Source organism: Ctenopharyngodon idella, chromosome 11 (genome assembly GCF_019924925.1).
Source record: "Ctenopharyngodon idella isolate HZGC_01 chromosome 11, HZGC01, whole genome shotgun sequence".
Taxonomy (NCBI): Eukaryota; Metazoa; Chordata; class Actinopteri; order Cypriniformes; family Xenocyprididae; genus Ctenopharyngodon; species Ctenopharyngodon idella.
The window spans coordinates 23,359,168-23,381,552 of NC_067230.1; the positions used below are offsets into that span (position 1 = coordinate 23,359,168).

Genomic DNA, 22,385 nt, shown 5'->3' on the forward strand with positions numbered 1-22,385 from the left:
GGGATACACTGAAAAAAATTGGTGTAGGATTTACTTTCAAACTACTTTTATTCAGAAATTGCTAATCCATCCATCTTGTTATTTCTCTATCTGAGATTGTCTTTTATTTGTACTAGAAAAGCTATGCCTGCCATAGTCATGATGTCTCTGTCACACAGACTGTCTGTCCATGTTTTGTCTGACATGTTGGAGCATGCACTTGTGTAAACCATAAAGTGCTGTGTTGTCGCATGCTGAATTACAGCGTTGGCGATGCTGATCGACTGTTGTCTTTCTTTACCATGGATGCTTTAGCTGGCTGAGGTTTGTTCCCTGCATTGTATTACGGATAATGATACTTAATAAAAAAAAAAAAACTGCCAGTAAGTCTTAATGAGTGAGTCACTGAGTCATTCATTCAACTGATTTGTTCAAACAGCTGATTCAGGAACAGAGAGACACAGCAGTTCTTGCGGCTTTGTTTGGAACTATTTTCATTGGCAAAACAGAGCAAAAACAGACAATATTTACAATTTTGTGTCTATAATGCAATATTAACTTCTTGTTTAATGAACAGTTGGATGAAATCAACATCACATTTGCAATCATGCTGATATTCGTGAAGAACAGCACTCTTGTGTAATATTGCATAACTATACTATATAGAAATATAGGCTAAGACAAGAACTCATATAGGGGCATTTTCATCCCCTTTGATTTTTGGGGGCATTTGCAGGGTTGATTTGACACATGTCTTATAGAAAGAACTGATGAATTTAGGTTGTTGATTATGAGTAGTTTCCCAAAAATCCCACTTTAAAGAATCGTCACACAGCTTTTCAGCACACAATGACAGTTGCTAGCTGTTATGCTTCAAAAAAAAAAAAAAAAAAAAAAAAAACACTGTAAAAGTAGTCCAATATGTCTATTGTATGGCTTCAGAGAACTTTATAGTGCACAAGTTATTTGGACTACTTTTGTGGTAGTTTTATGATGCTTTTTGATAGCCATTGTAACTGTGAAGCGTCAACTCTCATTTTATGCAAAATAAATGTGAAGAATTTTCGAAAATCAGATGAAAACAACTGCGTGAGATAAAATAGACAGTGCTGCCCTACATTTAAACTCAACACCCCATCTGATCTGCTTATCTTGTCCTCTGTCTGAAATCTGTTTATTACTCTCTTCTATTATTTGTGGAGAAAAAGGCTCAGAATGAATGATGAAGCTAAAACAGGAATCAAAGTGAATAAGTAGCTTTTTAAAAAATATATGCTTGATCCTCGCCTAATAATATTTTAATCTTTGATTGTTATGAGCTGAGTTTGGTTTTAAAATATACTTGTAGTGTGTGCGTGTTGGAGCAGTGCAGTGGTCGGCACTACAGGCAGCGGTCAGTCCTCATGCCTCAGTGATTCTGCTATGGCTCATTTGTAAAGGTCTATAAGTCAAGTCTCAACAGTCCCTCATTCTTCACCCTCCAGCCAGGCATGGTGCCCTCAAATCAGGCTTATCTTATCAGAGACCCCCTTTAAATGGAGGGTGGTGATATGCTTTTAGGATGAAGTGCTTTGGATTTTAAGAAAATGCATGCATCTGCATAAATAGCTCAGTGTTAACCTTTGGAACATAAATAAAATAATACATTTATGATATAAATTGTTAATTACTGCGTTTTGATGTTAAGCATTCCTCTGTGTTCTTGGTTTATATACATTTTATGCATTCTTATATGCTGATTTGGTGCTCAAGAGAGTGTTGAAAACAGTTGTGCTGTTTAATATTTTTGTGGAAACTTTGTTTTTTCAGGTTTCTTTGATAAAGAGAAGAACAGCATTTATTTAAAATACATTACTTGTAACAATATAAAAGTCTTTACTTTCAATTTTGATCCATTTTATGCGTCTTTTCTGAATAAAAGCATTTTTTTCACCCCCTCCCCGCCCCAAAAAAAACTCCCTGACCCCAAACCTTTGAACAGTAGTGTACAGTATATAATGTATATATAAATATACCAGTTTTGGTACCATGTTAGGTCACTATTTGACATGGCATTCATGAGCAGTGTTGGGGAAAGTTACTTTTAAAAGTAATCTGTAACAGTATTGTGTAAATCCCTAAAAAAGTAACTAATTGTGTTAGTTACTTTTATAGAAAGAAATGTGTTACCATTACTTTTGTGTTATTTTTTTCACTAATGTGTAACAGTATTGCGTAAATCCCTAAAAAAAGTAACTAATTGCGTTAGTTACTTTTATAGAAAGAAATGTGTTACCATTACTTTTGTGTGATTTCTTTTTTTTTTTTACTAATGTGTAACAGTATTGCGTAAATCCCTAAAAAAAAAAAAAAAAAAAAAGTAACTAATTGCGTTATTTACTTTTATGGAAAGAAACGTGTTTCTGTTACTTTTGCGTTTTTTTGTTTTGTTTTTTTTTCATGTGGGCCAGGATTGTTTGTTGTTTAATAACAAAAAAAAGTTCAGAAGGCCCTTTCATACCAAATGTAAAATAAATAAGTAATGCGTTACCTTACTAGTTACATGAAAAAAGTAATCTGATTACGTAACTAGCGTTACATGTAATGCAACCCTTAACACTGTTCATGAGATTGATAAAAATGCCAATACAATGTGTTAAAATTAAATCAAATGATGATATATAATTTTATGCTAATTTAAAAAACAAAAACAGCTACTTAAAATATAAAATTTACTGAAAGTTTGTCTTGTCATCTCAGTTGGTACTTAAAAATAATACAGGTCACAAGAGGTTCAGCTGGTGTAAAGATTGGGATCCCCTGCTGTAGAAGGAAGGAAAGTGCTCCTCAAAGAGGTCCAGATATATTGATAGATATAGTCCGTAGAGTTGTTAGTGCTGTGTAGTATCAATGGGTATTTAGCACTCCTGCAGAGGGACCAGCTGTGAGACACAGAGTCCCCAGCCCCCATCAGAGAGAGAGTCAATCTCCATCTGTACAGCAGGCAGCTGGACTGCTACAGCTAACAATCTGCTTTTATGTAATAAATGCATTTATCATTGATCAGTTAGAGCATGCGGGTTTCTCATGTTTCTTGTTTAATGCTGTTTAGTGCTTTAATATTAAGTCTACCAATAGATAAATTCACTATTTGATTTTCCCCAGCAAGATCTCAGCAATGTCTTTCTCTGCTAGGCAAGCTTGACCTAGATTCAACTATGCTAACGCTCTGACTGCTAATGACTGGAGCATCTGTATATAAAAGAAGATCTGCAACGTTGATTTGTGTAGCGGGAATGTAATTTAATGTAGTCTGGTATCTTTTACCTTGCAAAGTTTGCATAGATACCCAATACATTTGTGGTCATACTGATGTTGGCTGATAAATGTGACTTTTTCTTTTTAGCGATATCACGCTGATAAGTAAAATAGGCTGATATTTTTAATCCGATATTTATAGCAAAATGATAGTGTAACCTCACATTAATTCACAAGTATTTCATTTTTTGTTTATTTGAAAAAGTCATATTTTCAACTTGAACTTTTATTTAAAAAAGAAAATTTTAAATTTATTTTATTTCAGTGGTTCATTATCGGCCTACATTTGTTAAATGTTTGTGCCATGAAGCATGTTAGAGATCTAGACTTTTATGGTGAACATTTTTATTTTGTAATCAGTATAGACTGATACACAACCAATAGCCAATACACAACTGTTAAAAAGTTTAGGTTTTTTTTATTATTATTATTTAATTTTGAAATTAATACTTCTATTCAGCAAGGACACATTTAAATTGTTCAAAAGTAACAGTAAAGACATTTATAATGTTACAAAAGATTTCTATTTTAAATAAATGCCTTTCTTTTAAGTTTCTATTCATCAAGGAATCTTGAAAAAATATATATATAATAAGAATAACTTCTTGAGCACCAAATCAGCATATTTGAATGATTTCTGAAGGATCACATGATACTGAAGACTGGAGTGATGATGCTAAAAGTTAGAAAAAAATTCGATACATCTGCATCCAAAATAGTCACAAGTTGATGTCAGATTGCAATGTGAAATTTCCTTCCACCAGGACGGAGCTGTGATATTTTCTAAGCAGGATTGTGTAGTTGTATAATGTGGATACTTGGATGTATATGGTATGGTTGTATAACAGTGGATATTTTGGTAGTTTCATTATTTTAATTAGAAACTTTTTTCTCTGTATTGTCCTTCTGTATTACTAATTAGAGATTTATCGGTACTTTTCTTTGCCTTGCTGCTGGCAGAGTCCTGACTCACATTGCTGACTGTGCACCTGCTGGAGACAGAAAGAAAGAAAAAGAGGGAGAGAGAGAGAGAGAGAGAGAGAGAGAGAGAGCAGCTCTCCCAGTCTTGCAGTAGTGCTAGCAGAATCCTTCACTCCTTCATTCTGTATGCTCAGTCCAGGGAGAGATGGGTAACTCTCAGAGGAAGATACCTGGCTGTGGTTTGAAAAAAAGGAGGAGGACAAAAAGGGGTAGTAAAAACGCAGGCCAGAGAGCGGGCACAACAGGTAAGACGACTAGATTTCAGACAAGGATAGTGATCTAGGTTCCCTGCAGAGGTGAATGCAGGTAGTCCATGAACTACAATATAGATGACCATCGTTTTAACTCATTTATTTTTCATTCTGGTGCAATTATACTGCAGTGTACTGCTTACTCACTAAGCACTGACCTCTATATGAATCGAACTCTCCTGTAACGGTGGTTTTCAATGGCACTTAACTGGCCATTGAGACTTTTGATGTTTTTGTGATTTAAATTTTGTAATGCTCATTGAAGACATGCATGAAAACCATGTGTGCTTTGTACTGTAGAGTTTTTTTTTTTTTTTTTTTTGAAGTCCCTTTGTGCACAAGTAGAAATAATCTTAACTGTGACTAATGGCATAATAAGAGTCTCAGACTATTATATTACAACATGATATATGTAACTCTACCCTACTATGTTACATACAAAGCATACTTCCTCCTTGGCTGAACTCATTTACAATTGAATGACTTGTCCAAAAATTTCAAGTGCGGAAGGAATGATTACAGAGCGTGCACGATGGAGGTCATGTATGTGCCGCATGAGGATCAGTACTTGATAATATGGGGCAGAAACGAAAAGAACAGCAGAGCAGTGCTGAGTAATAGTCTGTTCACCGCATTCGCACATCATTACAGCACACGTCCAAATGGAGGGGAGGGTTAGATGAGGAGAATGTGAGATAGGGCTTAGATGAAAACACCAACTTCTTTCCAACAATTTCTTACTAAGCAGATATTTAATGAAATATACGTTTATGTGTAATCAGTGTTTTTCTCACATCATCCTCCATCTTGGATTTATTGTTTTCATTAAAGTTGTCGCAGTGCATTCTGGGATTGCCTTCTCTGTAAAGGATACATAATGCTGATGCATATATATATACTGTTCAAATGTTTGGGGTCAGTATTTTTTTACAGCAAGGATTCATTGAACTGATCAAAAGTGACAGTAAAGACATTTATAAAGTTGTAAAAGATTTATATTTTAAATAAATTCTGTTCTTTTGAACTTTCTATGCATAAAGAATCCTGAAAAATAAAAAATGCAACATGATCTCCACAAAAAGTTTAAGCAGCACAACTGTTGTCAACACTGATAATAATAAGAAATGTTTCTTGATCACCAAATCAGGATATTAGAATGATTTCTGAAAGTAAAATAACAGGTATATTGGTAACACTTTACAACAAGGTTTCATTTGTTAACATGAACTACACAATGAGCAATACTTCTACAGCATTTATTAATCTTAGTTAATGTCAATCTAAACATGTTTTTAAAATCAAAAGTTGTATCTGTTAACATTAGTTAATACACTGTGAACTAACATGAATATGAACATTTTTATTAGTATTAACACAGGTTAATAAATGCTGTAAAATCATTGTTAGTTCATGTTAACTAATGCATTAACTAATTTTAACAAATGAGACCAAAATGTTACCGGTGATTTAAATTGTAATAATGTTTCACAATATTTCTATTTTTACTATATATTTTTTTACTGTATTTTCTTTCAAAGACAGTAAAAATTTGTATCGACCCCAAACTTTTGAACTATGGTGTATATAGGCTATGTTTTATTTTACAGTCTGTGCATGTTATTTTAAGCAATACTGATTTGGCATGCTTTTATCTGTGACTTAACTGGTATACTTGTACATAGTTTCACTAAGACAGTGGATTTTCCATATTGCTTACAGGACTGAAAAAATCACTAAGGAAATTTAATAAGGTGCTCAAGCAGGTGAAGCAAAAACAAAAACTGGCCCACTCCCAGAGACAAAGTATTATTGTAGACTTTCTATCAATGGGAGGCTCTTAATTTCAATTGAAGCATGAATGCACTTAATCCAGATTTAAATTCCACTCACTGGCTCAGGTCTGAATCCATCAGTAATGTGTCAATCAGATGACTTTAAGAGACAAGTAGTTCAAAGCCGTCTGAAATATTAAGCTGACATTTAAATCTAATCAATACAATTAAGTTTTCACTGGCATCTAAATAAAATATATTTATATAATTTATTTTATACTTATTTTATAAGTTATTATAAGTTAACTTTATTTCCCATGGGCCAGTGACATTTGATTTCCCTTTTGTATAGACAAAATTCAACAAACAGAATTATTCTTTTACTAGTTGATTAGCATTGGGTTAAAAGTAAAAAGTTAGTTTTGAAAAAGGGCCTTGCATCTTTTGTTTTGCAGACACAAAGTTGTTTGATGCTAACGTTGAAATCTTGTCCAATGCAGTTCATTAATTTTTAAGTGTAGCTTAATTGTAAATAAGTGATGCCACTTTGCAAATTTATGATTAATTGTGCTCATTTCTGACATTTAGTCTTCAGCTCTCTCATTTATCAATGCAAGTTAACATAAAACATGAAAAGTCATTTAACAGTGTAAAAAGCAGGTATCAGGTTAGCGTTGCTGAGTAAAACCACTCAAAACATTGTTCATTTTAATGGTTCTCTGCTTGTGGTTAGAGTTAAGGTTATAGAAAGGGCTTGTATTGGGTTACCAGATGTCCGTGTGTGTGTGTGTGTGTGTGTGAGAGAGAGAGAGAGACTTGACTTTTAACAATTTTTTATTCACTAAGATTAATAAATAACATTTTTTCTAAAAAAAAAAAATTATTCCCAAACAATAACAATAAATTTAGATTATCACATATAACATACTTACATTAACATCAATACATATACATTTACAAATTCACACACACAAAAAAAAATTACACTTAAACTCATCTTGATCAACTACAAACAACACTTCAGCCTGTCCCCAAAACTCACTGAATACCACCAAATTTTTCGTTAACTTAAAAAAAAAGCAAAGGAAAACTTTCTTTCATTTCCCCCTCTTTTTATCACAGCTGATTTCTTTTATACTTTGTCTGTAAACAGAAGGAAGAACTGAAAAAATAAAACCTTCATCAGCATAGGCAGAAAACTTAGGTTTAGCTTTTTGTCCTTCAATTAGAAAGCCATCCAAATTTTTTCCCAATTGACAAAGCAAAGGTTCGATGGCTAAAGAATATAGCATTCCTGACAAAGGACAGCCTTGTCTAATACCTCTACGTACTGACACTGGTTTACTTAACCCTCAACAATGATTTGCATTTGCTGAAAAATCCTGATGTGTGCCTTTCCAACATCCTACCAATGCACAACATCATCAAAATCAGTCTTTTGCTCTCTCCATTTTGCCCAAAATAAATGAATTTTTAATTTTTCACAAAAGAAAGCAATTTTACATTAAAATGGCAATAATAATTTTGACATCTTGTCTTTTGTAAATTAAAAACAATCATACATAAATGATGATCTGAAAAACCAGTGGGGTAAATACAGGTCTTTAAAATTCTATTACAAAAGTCTTTATTAAAATAAAAACAATCTAATCTAGCAAAGCTGATATGGTCACTTGAAGATTTACACCAAGTATATTGTTTTTCTACCAGATGTTTTGATCTCCAAACGTCACACAAATCAAAACTGCTTATTACATCATTTAAACCAGTAGCAGAAAGAGGACAAGGTTCTTCTCCATTCCTGTCTAAGATAAAATCTAATGTGCAATTCCAGTCACCACCCAACACTAGACTATTTTTATCATATTTCCCCAACATATTTTGACAATTTTTAAAAACCTTTATCCTTTCTGCACCACTATTGGGTGCATATACATTAACAAACACAAATGGAAAACCCAATAAATTAACCTGAACTGCCAAAATTCGACCTTTCTGTATTCCATCACTAGATACAAAAGTCATAGTAATTTCCTCTCCATCTTCATTATCACCATCATCAGCACCTACACACACATTTTCTCTCTTTTCAGTACCACTACCAACTACACTTCCAGTTGAATTTCTTTTCTTCTGATTACTCATCCCTTCCACCGCATTTTCATCTTTGTTTTTCCCATCAGTTGTTGTTTTGTTTGGTTCTTCACTAATCTCTACATTTTCTCCAATCTGTACACTAGAAATGACTTCAATATCATTTATATTGTTTTCCAGGTGTGTTTTGTTATGTGGGCAAGTGATTTTTTTTTATTTTTATGCCCAACGTCTCCACATTCGAAACATTTCAAGTTTCCGGTACTCACGTAAATCATGTATGATTCACCCTCATGTTTAATTCGGAAAGAAATATCAAGCGATGGTTGGATCAAGAAACATAAACACGTGACGCCTAAAAGACAACACGTGTTTCAATGCTTCATTCCTACACCTCAACGGAATCATTTTCATTTCGCTGGCCATTTTTCCAAACCTCAACAATTCTTTTTCAATGTCACTGTTTAGTATGAAGGGGGGTACGTTAGAGATCGTAACTTTTACAGATTGCGACACAAGCGGTGAAACAATAGTAAATGTTCCATTTATCCAAACGCCAATTTCTCACCACACTTTCCTCTTTAAGGAAAACCACCACGGCTTTGTTCATCCTTGACGCTGATATAATATTTTTGTATCCAATTTGCTCACCAACAGCGACAAGCACGTCTTCCACATTAGAGTCAGCGTCAGGTACACACCTGACTCCATGACGGAGCGAGAGTGAGGCGACACCCCCACTTGGGTGAGCCTCCATCTCAGGCCTCCGCCACGAAGTCTAAAACTTACCGAAAACGAAACATATAATACTCAAAATTTAATTAATCAATATATTAACTAAGCAAAAGAAAACATAAGGAAAAAAAAAATAGAAAAAACTAAACAAGAAAAACTCCTAAAACAAATAAAACTCCTCTCACCCATTTGTGGCTCCCATAACCCAAACTCCCAACATGCAAAGCGAGAGAGAGAGAGGTCTTGTGTTCATTTCTGTCAAAGACTTGGCTATTGTCATGGTTTACCTCATGGTTAATAAGCACTAAAATGTTTTCTTTCTGACTGTCAGCTTGAACTATCTGCATCATATATAGACATATTTAGACAGAAATATAAGAGCCCTTTGGGGCATCCTCCAGGAAAACCCTGCATGTACCAGAGTCTGGGGAAAAAATATTCCCAGACCCTTCTTTGAGAAGCCACTTCTGTTTTGTATTACACTTTTGAGTAATATGTCCTATGACTTTTGTTCCATTTACATACAACAAAGGGTTTGTTGCTTTAAAATCCAGTGTTTTCCTAAGCGTCCATCATCATCAGCCCTCCACCCTTTTGTCTGTGGTCTTCTAAGGGAGGAAATGCATTTCTGGTATTATTCTGCTGATCACAGCCTGATAAGGATCTGCTAATTCGTTGTAAATTAGATATGAAGGGTTGCTTGGATACAGATGACTCTGGGTAGTTCAAGGGGACCACAGTGCATTGAATACTGATGGGCAGATGCTCCTTTATAGGAGACAGGAAGCTGGGGAAAAGGAAAAAAAGATAGAGGGAGAAATACTAATGAAGCCGTCTTTCACCTTCCTCTCCCTAGAATGTCATTTGTTGTATTGTAATTAATCATACTGATTACAGTGAATAAATATGGAAACATACACTACCGTTTAAAAGTTTGGGTCAAGATTTTTAAAAAAAATATTTTTGAAGTTGCATTTATTTGATTAAAAAAATACAGTAAAAACTGTAATATTGTGAAGTGTTATTACAGTTTAAAATAACTTTTATTTTCATATATTTTAAAATATTATAAAATGTAATTTATTTCTGTCATGACAAAGCTGAATGTTCAGCACCATTACTCCAGTCTTCTGTTTCAAATGATCCCTCAGAAATCATTCTAATATGCTCATTTGCTCATATGCTCAAGAAACTTTTCTTTCTTTTTATATATATATATATATATATATATATATATATGTGTGTGTGTGTGTGTTTATATAGTAGTATTCCTTTTGGGATTTCCTTAAAGGGAAAATTATCCCATGATTTACTCACCCTCAAGCCATCCTAGGTGTATATGACTATCTTCTTTCAGACAAACACAGTTGGAGATGGATGCATTTTTGGAGGGCTTCAAAACATGCCCCCCGTTTACTACTATTATAAAGCTTGAAAGAGCCAGGATATTTTTAAATATATCTCTGATTATGTTTGTCTGAAAGAAAATAGTCATTTACACCTTGGATGGCTTGAGGGTGAGTAAACCATGGGATAATTTTCATTTTTGGGTGAACTATCCCTTTAATAATTTGGAGCCTATCTGAAGAGTCCTCATGGAAATGCCCTAATAGGATTCCAACATGACACAAAATAACAAGTAAATTAAAACTCCTGTTAGTCCTTTGTGATTTCCATGAACTATTCAATAGCTATACATTATTCCAAAACAATACAAGTACAATGGGTTCTGATAAACATTACGGAGTCTTCAGTCGAATCAAATAAGCATAAAAAATGTTGGAATTTCACTCTGTTCATAGAATATTATTCTTTCCCTAATGGGATCTTAGATGTTCCAATAGGAATCCTGTACAGATTTCAATTTTCTGACCTTGTCTTTCTCTCTAGCGGTATCAAATCTGGATGTTGAGAGTAAACTGACATCCCACTATCAGGCTTCATGGCATCAGCAACACAATCTGTTCCACACTTGTACACGGCCACCATGTCTGGAGGAGTTACACCGACATGCCAAGCTCAACCTGCGGGCGCTGCACAGAGGTACTGACTGAGGCTTTTGGGCCTACATTTTTTGGTTCCAAACCATAGTGGGGTCAAAATGGCCATTTGATTTGTATAACATTCTTTGCATCCAAATGTATCTTATATCACAACAATTGTAACCAAATTCCCCTTGTGGTTCAGTGGTCTGCCCAGGGCCACAATGGTGATAGATCAGCATAGAGAAGTGACATATCAGGATAGAAGAGAATTATGATCCTGGAGCTCCCCTCAGGGATCAATAAAGTGTTTCTATGTAGTCCTCAATCTGTCTAAACATCTATCAAGTTCCTGAGTCTACCTGGAAATGAACCTCTGACCTTAGTGAGAGGTCATTAACCATTGGGTTATAATCGCCATATTTTATTTAGGTTTTGTTGTAGTTCTACTGTCTATCTTCCAGTTGCATTTCGCTGTATGCCACCTTTGAGATCTATTTAATTCTCAGTATATATTGAAAGATTTTTTGATAATAATTTGATATTTGCTTAACCACACTTTTCCATAAATTTTTCCTGCAGGTAAACCTTTAAATATGTTTTACTTGAAGTTTATGTGGAGATATATATATATATATATATATATATATATATAATAAATAACAATTAAATTGTCTATAGTAAATATTAGATATTAAATTATCTGTGTATAAGGAATCAAATGTCTTTAGAGGCAGATGTTGGGGGAGTTTAGTGTTGAACATCTGATTCATACTGCCACCTTGTGTTTCAATGATGAAATTTGATCTGGCATTGCCTCAAGCTCTCTGTGAACCATCATAGCATAATTTATATTTTTCCCTTGAATCAATTTTACTTACATTAATTTCACATAAAATGTGACCAGAACATTGATTTTACATTGTCAGCATGAACGTGTCTGTAAATTCTGTAAAACAGAAGTTGTTATAATTCATACTTTAGTTTAGACTAAAATGGCTTAGTGAACTGTGTGTGTGTGTGTGTGTGTGTGTGTGTGTGTGTGTGTGTACTTTACAGACCAGCAGCAGCGTCAGCGTTCAACCAGCAGAGAGCGCGGTCGGGTCACCATATCAATATCTGTGGCCCCGCCCATGCCAACCTTCCCTTCAACTCACAAACTCAGAAGGCGGGAGCAGAGGGGGCGACACTCACGCCTGGTAAGGCACAAAACATTTAATCTCCACTCTTGTAGTACATATAGAGTGGTCCAGGGATGACGTCAAAACCCTGAAGACTAATTCGCCAGTGGTTCCCTCAAGTTTTTTTTTACTGTGGGTTTTTATAATGTTTTTTTTTTTTTTATGAGTAAATTAAGGTCTGTGGTAAACATAAGTTGATGATATTTGGACAGTTTGATCTATAACATAAATTACACACACCCATATCAAAAACACGAATTTATGTTTATTTTAAAAAAACATGTTTCTAATAAGTAACTAGATAAGAACGTTTGTAATTTACATTGCAGAACAAAACACCCAAGTATCGTCAACTTATGTTTACCACAGAGTTTTACTCATAAACTGAAAAACCCCATTATAAAAACTCTTGAGGGATCCACTGTCTTCCGGGTTTTGAAGTCATCCCTGCACCACTCTATAGAGAGGAGGTCCAAAGATCAGTGGTTTTCAGCTGATTTTGTTTCAAGGACCCAGAATTTATGTTGAATGTCAAGTGCTGACCTAATCCAGTACTGTTTATCTTGCAAAACATAAACTGTTATAAGACCAACAAAATATTTTTGGCCTAAGATAGCACACTCTCTCCTGCCATGCACACCAGGAGAGGAGCGTTAGAGAGAGTGATGTGCATACTATCCAGAGGAAGGTAAAGACTATCTGTTTGCTTTTATTGTATTGTTTTGTGATACCATTGCATTATATCATATTTTGCCATATTTCAAAATGGTTTTTTAACTTCCTCAATCCCGAGAACATTACAAAACATTATGAAAAATGTTAATAAACCAAATATTAAATGGCAAATTACCTGAATTCTGTTTTACGTTGATTCTGTATTCAGTGTCCAGTATGGGACAGGAAAATATATGAAAATCTTCATTTTTATATTTTCCTGCATTTAGGGATGCACCGATACCATTTTTTAAGGACCGAGTACGAGTACCGATACTTTTTTTCTAGTGCTCGCCGATACCGATGGCTATACATTTATTAATTTCTCTCTCTCTCCTTTTTTTTTTTTTTTTTTTTTTGATGTTGCAGTTTTCCAAGAACAACACAGCGAGACTAATGAATGTAGAACAGCTTCTTTATTATTACTCTAATGAAAAAAGTAATAATTTTTAAAGAACTTAAAGAACAAAAATTTCACAATGTCCAATAACCTTCAAAGGGCATAATTACCAATATATAATTGTTGTTATATAAAAAGAAATTTACAAACAAATTACAAACAATACAACAAATGCTATAGAAATACAAATTAAATAAACTTGTTTTTAAGATACAGTAGGTTTATTTACCATGTATACATTTATTTAACATATTTTGTTGTTTTATTAACATTAATGACAAATATAGGCTACGGTCCCTTTAAGACCGAATCCATGGATATCCTGTCATCCATATCCTGTTTTCACCCAAATGTTTACGTCCACTTAAGCCATAACGACTGTATTTACGTGAGATACTCCACATGATGGACATTTTGACAACTATGTGTGCATTTAACCATTCAGGCGCAAGGAGAACGGAACGCGCGCTGTCTGAGAGAACGGGGATCGCGCGCAAGAAAGCGCGCGATCCCAGTTCTCTCAGACAGCGCGCGTTCCGTTCTCCTTGCGCCTGAATGGTCTTTGTCATTCAGCGCGATTCCGCCTATCCCGCCTTCACTAATCGATAACGAATTGTGATTGAAAGCATGCAGTTCGCAATGTGTTTGTATCGTTATTAATTTTGAAGTATTTCCACACCTCTGAGGCTGACATTGTTTCTGCTGCTGCCGTCGGTGTCTCTGTGCACAGAAAATTCTGTCAGTTAAGTCACGTGAGGTATCGGTCTTTGGTATCGGGGATATTTTTATGAGTACGAGTACAAGTACTGGTATCGGTGCATCCCTACGCTTTTACTGCAAAAATACTGAATATGTTAAATAATATAGATGAATTATTGCTAGAATAATTAATAATGCATGTTTAATGCCCTATAATTCTTTTTTACACTAAAGTTTCAGTGCATAAGTGCTAAGTGTAAAGGCCAATTCACACTGCAGTGACAGACAGCAACAGGTTTTGTCGGATCAGTGTGTTTCCCCTGACAGCATGGAGCCTGGTCGGCTCTCGTTTTCGCCATTTGAACATGTCGAATCAGTGTTTGTCGGGTTTTGGAATTTCTGAGAAGTGACGTACTGTAATCTGTTGACTAACGCCGCTGGTCAGCGTCTGTCAGTGCAGTGTGAATTGGCCTTAAAATGCTACTTAGTCCAACCGCTTAGTACACTGGAGAATGTACAGTGAAGAATGTCACTAAACTAAATTTGTGTAGGAACACTCAAACATTGGTCTGAAAACATACCATAGTAGAGCAATAAAATCTAAAACAACTTGTCCAGTATGCTAGGTGAATGGAATGAGGAGGTTATTTATTAGCATTTGCTTTTGTCATTCTGTTTTACATCTTTTGAATGTTTTACATGTTTTCATAAGGTAACATGCACGAGAAATGGGCAGCTGCATGTGATTTTAAAGGGTTAGCTCACCCAAAAATTACATTTCTGTCATTAGGGACTCACCCTCATGTCGTTCCACACCCGTAAGACCTTCTTTCATCTTCGGAACACAAATTAAGATATTTTTGATGAAATCCAAGGGTATTTGATCCACACATAGGCAGCAACGTCATTTGACGTCTTTTGACGTCCAGAAAGGTAGTTAAAAATATGATTAAAATAGTCAACATGACTACAGTGGTTCAAAAACAAAACAAAAATAATGACTTTATTCAACAATTTGAACCGTTGTCATACGTAGTGAACTCAGTGCAGGCTTCCTTGTTTATGTCCAAATACCGGATCATCATTGGCCGGATCCTGTGTCAGCATCACATGCATGCGTCGTGCTGCTCACGTGTTCAGCTTCGGCCAATACTGAGTTGGCGTTCGGACGTAAACAAGGAAGCCTGCACTGAGTTCACTACATATGACAATGGTTCAAATTGTTGAATAAAGTCATTATTTTTTTGTTTATGCGCACAAAAAGTATTCTCGTCGCTTCATAACATTAAGGTTGAACCACAGTAGTCACATTGACTATTTTAACCATGTTTTCGACTACCTTTCTGGACTTCAAAAGGTTCAATGACGTTGCTGCCTATGTGTGGATCAAATACCCTCGGATTTCATCAAAAATATCTTAATTTGTGTTCCCGAAGATGAACGAAGGTCTTGCAGGTTTGGGACGACATGAGGGTGAGTACTTAATGACAGAAATTTCATTTTTGGGTGAGCTACTGTAACCCTTTAAGGGTGGTGGAAGATATTCTGGGTTCTTTATCTGTTTTGTTCTTTACATTCAACTGCTGCAGGAGAGACCAGCCAAGGAGGCTGAATTTAAACCTGTCCTCAGAAAGGTAAATGACATCATTTTTTGTGATGTAAAAACAGGACTCTGACCTTATTTTACCCCGAAAATACAGGTTTTGACAAGACCATGGGATGGATGCCAGATTGATTCAAATCCTTCCATAGCAATCAAATTTAGTAAATTCCTTCTCCATCAGATTACCTTTCATTTCAGCTTGTATGATGCAGATGTGAACCACAAGCATCTCAGTGGTTCAGCGTTGTTCGCAGAAAACCGTTCTAAAGCAAAAAAAAAAAAAAAAGCATGTCTGTGTTGTTTTGTGTGTATATGTCGTCCCTGTTTCCTGACAGCTTTTTATTTTGATTTAAGAAATCAAACACATGATGCCATTTTTTTTTTTTTTTTTTTTTTGTCATTGGTTTAGTTCTGTTTTCCATCTTTTAATTTTAGTATCAGCGCTCCCGTTCCTCCTCCCCTGTTCAGTGTTGTTACTTCATTCCTTGGATGAGAAAGGTATTTTGCCCTGTTAAAGACAGCCTGTTACCTCTAACTCCTAACATTTTCTGTTTCTCCTTGTTCTAACATGATTAGGTTAGGACAAGACGTCCTCCATGTGTAAATATGTCTGTTTAGCTATTTAGTTTGTTTGCTCTTCTTTTGCAAAGAATCTGTAATGATTCATAATGGGATTGCTAATAACATCATCATAGTTCCATGTACGAGTAAATCCTAATGATAATTAAGTAAATTATTTCATACGATATTTTTGTATTTATAACCAAAATCAGTTGAGTATGTGCTATTATATAAATGATCATAAGTTTTTTAAAATTATTTTAAATGGGACATCTCAGTATCATTTGGGACAATATACATATATAATATATAAATATATTACTATATTTCTGTGATATACTGCATTTGGCATACGTAGCACACAGAGATCTAATATAGTAAGATCCTTCCTTATAGTTTTTGCTTTGATGTTGAATACTATTCTGCTACTTTTTGTGTGAGTAGAACAGATTTATTTAATGATTTTTCCATGGGTTTCCTTTCTAGCTTATTTACTATTTAGGCTGAAACCTGACCTTCATAAAGACAATATTTTATACATTTGCATGCATTTTTTTCTTGTTCTAAAAAAAATATCTACTGTCTGTCTTCTCCATTGCTCTCTGCCTCATAATCAAAGCTGAATTTCTTTTCAACACAGAAAAATGGGAATTTGACAATTCATGTCTGTATATACATGACTACTTCATACTGTTGCTGCCAAAAAGTGTTTGGACACTTAAGCCTTATTTAAATGTATGAATGTCTTAGATTTGAGGAGAAGTTGCCGCTTGGTTAGCTATTTTGTATACTTAGTGTATATTTGCCCTGAAATTCGTACATTAAAGGTGCAGTAAGCAATTTCTGCTGTTGATTTTTGAAATCACCAAAACAAACACGCCCCTACCCAAAAGGAACACACCCCTATTTTGATGCCTCCACCCCCACATTCACATACATGCTATGCAACACATGCAAAAACTTTGACAGAATCTGCTGTGCCTGTCATCCCAGGGTTTTCACGAACAGCTCCCTACATAACACAATAGTCCAAGTAACTAATACATTACAAATGTGACACGATTAAGGGGTTATAGCGATCACCAAAAAGAAAACCAAAAGGAGTAAGTAAAAAGGACTTTCAGGCCTTCCTGCTCCTTAAGGTCTCTCCAGTGCTGGAAAGCTTCTCTGATATTAACGCGGGTCCTACCTCTTGCCTGATCGTAACCCTTCTTTTTAAAGTTATATTCCCCTGGCCTTTTCCCCTTTTGTATTTTCTCTGCCATCTCTCTCTTTCTATAGTCATCTTGTCGCACTGAGCTTTCTCTCCTCCCCCATCATGAGTGTATACGCCTCTCACTGCTGATTGGTACCCAGTCCGATCCACTTTTCAACAGCGTTTTTCAAAAATCACTTACTGCACCTTTAAGTAAGAAGTTTTTGGGGCCACTGTATAAAAACTTGTGATCCTATAGATAACATTTTTTTCTTACATTCAACTGTGTTTACATTCTGTGTATTTGGATTGACATCTTAAATCATCAATCTGGTTCTAAATACAGCTAACCATTCTAATATAATCCCATATTAGGCTGGTACCAACACAGAAACAGATGGAGAATTGCCAGTGATGAGCCATAGGCCTAAATGTCCTGTTCCCAATGTACCTACCACCCTGGACAAACAGACCAACTGGTCCAAAGCCCTGCCTCTTCCCACACCAGAAGAGAGAATAAAGAATGACTCTCAAGTGATTTCATCCTGTATCATTCCAATAAATGTTTCTGGTAAAGCAACTACTTCAATACAAACTTGCACAAAAAGAGGACTATGACATATGCTTTGCTAGTACTGATGGTCTATATTATTTTTCTTCACAGGTGTTGGATTTGACAGAGAAGCCAGTGCTCGCTGCTCTCTTGTTCATTCACAGTCGGTTCTACAGAGACGACGGAAACTCAGGAGGCGAAAAACGATCACTGGCATCCCCAAACGGGTTCAACAAGACATGGGTATGGCAAACAGATACTATCTAAAGTTCCAGTTCATCATTTTATATCAAAACTTCTCTTCATTTTACATATAACATTTGCATATCACATTTTCTTCCATTATATCTGCATATAGTTTGTTTAATTATTGATTTTCTAATTTACCTGTAGATTCTGATGAATCACCTGTGGCTAGAGAGAGAACAGTGATCATCCATGCCAACCCACACAAGTCGCTATGGCATGAGGAGCTCTCCCTGAGTGGCCGAGTGTTGCACACCAAGGACTCTGGCTGTCAGACAGATGACTTCCTGATTGCTGCTCCATCCCGGAGGCGTATCCGTGCCCAAAGGGGTCAGGGAATTCCAGCTTCTCTCTCACACTCCACTGGAAACATTACCTCTCTGCCGGATCGCTCTGATACTGTGTATGCTGCAGCAACAACCACTCGTGTTCGTTCCAGAAGTCTACCACGAGAGGGTGGCCGACTTCTGGATGAGGACCAAGATGACAGTGATGATGATGATGATGATGAAGATGATGAAGAGGAAGATGAGGAGCTCTCTCCGTATGAAGCTGAGGACTTCCTGCCAGGTCCAGGACAGAGAATTCCAAAGGATGAGGAAGAGAGTACTGATGACCAAGCCATGCCAGAGCTACAGTTTGGAAGTCTCAAGCGTATGCAGCATTCAGAGAGCCCTGACCACGCATGGATCGAGAGAGGCAGATCCAGGCTCCCACGCAAAGTTGACATGGGTAGCTGTGAGATTTCATCCAGCTCAGATACTTTCAGCAGCCCCATCCACTCTGCCTCAACTACAGGAGTGCTTGGCAGCCAGATCGACCATAAAGAGGATCACCAGTCCTCGAGTGGCAACTGGAGCGGAAGCAGCTCCACTTGCCCATCGCAGACGTCTGAGACTCTTCCGCCTGCTGCCTCCCCTCCCCTGACTGGATCCTCGCACTGTGATTCAGAACTCTCCCTCAATACTGGGTCCCATGTCATTGATGATACCACTGGCTTCATAATTGATCCCTACCACATGGACAAGCCACAAGGACAGGGGCAACGATCCAATTCTTTTACCTCATCGGCTACTGATCAGATGGATGATGCAGGGGTCAGCACTGCTAGTGATGGTGAGTGGAACTGTGCCCAGGACCAGCAGGATCAGCCCTGCCCCCAAGACTTCAGCCCAAAGCATTCCAGAGAGGATGAGAGCGGCGTTAGCTGCCCCAGTTATTCTAGTGGGGAAACTTACGAGAGCTTCGGTGACCAAGCATCCACTAGAAAATCTGAGATGCACTACATCGTTGACACTGAAGGATTCTATTCCTCCATGCACTTTGACTGTGGTCTTAAAGGTAGCAGAAGCTACTACAACTATGCAGCCATTGACCCAGACTGTGGCCCAAGTGGGAATATAGCACCTGGCATGGGTGAATACCCTCAGTCAGAGTACAGAGCCACCAGGACACTGGGCAGACCGTGTCTCTCCTTAAGAAAACCAAAGGCCAAGCCACCCCCACCAAAACGTAGCTCTTCTTTAAAGGAAACAAGCAGTGGTGTGAACGTTCTAGAGCAGAGCGAACCAAAGATTACGTGTGAGTTGCCACTGCCCTTGTCTTCCAGGGAGATGAAACTGCAGCTTGACTTGGCTGGTTCTGCAGGGCACCTTGAGACTGCAGGTCTTGAGTCACTTGGCGCATGGGGAGTGGAGAATGTCAGGGACATACTTGACTGCTCTTCTCCATTCAGTTCCTCAGACACACATTCCTTTAAGGATGAAGGTGCTGTGCAAGCAGACTATGCAGACCTCTGGCTCCACAATGACTTGAAATCAAATGACCCTTACCGGTCTCTGTCCAACTCTAGTGCTGCTACGGGTACAACTGTTATTGAATGCATCAAGTCATCAGAAAGTACAGAAATGCAAGCCTGTCAACCCAGGTCCAGACCTACTTCCCCAACTCTTCCTCCACCTGAAAGTGACTTCAAGCTGGCTTCCCCTGAAAAGCTGGCAGGCTTAGCATCCCCTTCCAGTGGATATTCCAGTCAGTCTGAAACACCTACATCTTCCTTCCCTTCCGCCTTCTTCCCAGGGCCTCTGTCTCCAACCAGTGGCAAGAGGAAACCCAAAGTCCCTGAAAGGAAGTCCTCACTTTGTTCCCTACAACAGCCACAGCTTTTAGTCAGAGACCTAGGCATTTCCTCCAGGAGGGAAACTGACTTCCATGCCACACCCCCCAGTCACCTCGACTTAAGTGCTCTTCACAGCAAGCACTTTGCTCACAGAAATCAGATGCACATCCTCCACCAGAATAAGCAGAAAGCTGCCATAGCTGCGGCTGCTGCTGCAGAAGCTCGCACTGCAGCCGTCGCTGCTGCCGCTGCTGCAGAGGCTCGCATTGCAGCTGCAGCTTCCACTTCAGAATGTGCAACAAGCGCAGCACCCAGCTCAGCCCATTTGGCTATCACTCCAACTGTTCTTAGATCAGTGCAACTGCGATCTATTTGTAGACCATCTGAGGGGAACCAAGGCTATGCTCTGGCCAGTGCAAATCCTGTAGCTCGCCCTAAGTGTCCCACAGTAATAACTGACGCCCCGTCCTCTAGCAGTAGGCACAACCGAAAACCGCCAGCCTACAAACCCCCTTCAGCACAGTTCTGTGAATCGCAATTTCCACTGGTGGAAAATGTTGTTCTTCCCCAGGAGGAAGTAAGAGTGAGACAGGAGAGGCTTGGTCCTGGTACTTACTGGGCAATGACTGCTTTCAGAACTCCTGTAGATCCTACTCCTGAAAAAGAAGACTCTGCAACAAGGTCATGTCAAAGTACTGAGCAAGAACAAGACTGCAGAAGGTACCCAGATGTGCAACTGACCATGTCACCAGAGAGACTAAAACAAGATATAAGTCAACTATCGCGGCCAGACCCTTCAGCACAGCCCGTGTGTTTGGCCAGTACAATGCCGCCTCCGGCTTATAGTGAAATACAGAGAAGCAATTTTGTACTGTGCAACAGTCCTGACAAAGTGCCTGTTTCAACTCAAGAGGCATCGCACATTTACACAATCAGCGATGTACAAGGCAGAGAGGAAGATTATGAGACATCAGGTGTCGCAACCAGAAGTGCCTCACAGGACATAAGGGAAGAAGGGTCGACCCCGGACACAGAGGACTACTTCAGCAAGGGTAATTGTCCTGTAAAAAACGGCAACATATTAAACTTGATTGATTTATTGTACCATGACTGAATGTAATGATAACGAGTACTTTAAACATATAATGTTTTAAATCAGCTTCTAAAGTTTCTGGCTCTATATGCATAGCATAGTCACAAGAATCAAACTCCAGGCAGAGTCAGTGATTGTTTTTATTTCACCTCTAGTGGCCGCTATTCCAAGCAACTTACTGTAGGTGCTGATTAATCAGTAAAACCAATATATTGGTCAACTTTTTCACATGATGTAACTAGTAGACCTAGCATAAATTTTTTTACAAGGCTGATTTCACATTAAAGCCATTGAATGTATAACTTTGAGGTTGAGCTTGATGTATTAATGCTTTGCATGTTGACAGAATCAACTCCCAGTGACAATTCATCCTCTCCTTTGACTGATGACTCTAAACCTGATGATGATAATGCTTTTCCATCCCCCAACAAACTACGCACAACTGAAGATCTGTTTGCTATGATACACAGGTAAGCCTAATTGTTTTACTACCGATGCAGGGTCTTGTGAATCATTCTGTATGTTCTCTAAGGCTTTTGGTTTTGATGATTACATTGCATGCAGTCATGGAAACTGATTGTGTGATACAATGCACGTGTATGTGACCGAAATACACTGTCAACTAAATTATTGCAGATCTAAAAGGAAAGTGCTGGGACGTAAAGACTCGGGGGAGATGAGTGGAAAAAGTCGGCCTGGTGTAGCACCTGCAACCGCCCCTGTCAGCAATCCTACTGTATGCCCAGTCACCCCTGCTTCCTCAGTTCCTTCAAACAACTCCCAGCGAGCCTCAGGACCCATCTACAGGAGTGCCAAAAAGTCTAGTACATCCAGTGAGGAGTTTAAACTCCTGCTGCTAAAGAAGGGTAGTCGCTCAGACTCAAGTTACCGCATGTCTGCTACAGAGATCCTTAAGAGCCCCATCACACC

The 22,385-nt window shown here is 37.6% G+C and overlaps 1 protein-coding gene across 1 annotated transcript in view; it reads left to right on the plus strand.

The window, feature by feature from the left end:
• Positions 1–17,964, plus strand: part of nhsb (Nance-Horan syndrome b (congenital cataracts and dental anomalies)) — a 58,790-nt gene extending 40,826 nt beyond the window's left edge. The window contains 7 exon segments of the mRNA XM_051913503.1: positions 11,000–11,152; positions 12,151–12,290; positions 12,916–12,960; positions 15,675–15,719; positions 16,124–16,186; positions 17,820–17,885; positions 17,887–17,964. Of these exon segments, the coding sequence (XP_051769463.1) occupies positions 11,000–11,152; positions 12,151–12,290; positions 12,916–12,960; positions 15,675–15,719; positions 16,124–16,186; positions 17,820–17,885; positions 17,887–17,964 (590 nt within the window).
• The last annotated feature ends 4,421 nt before the right edge of the window (positions 17,965–22,385 follow it).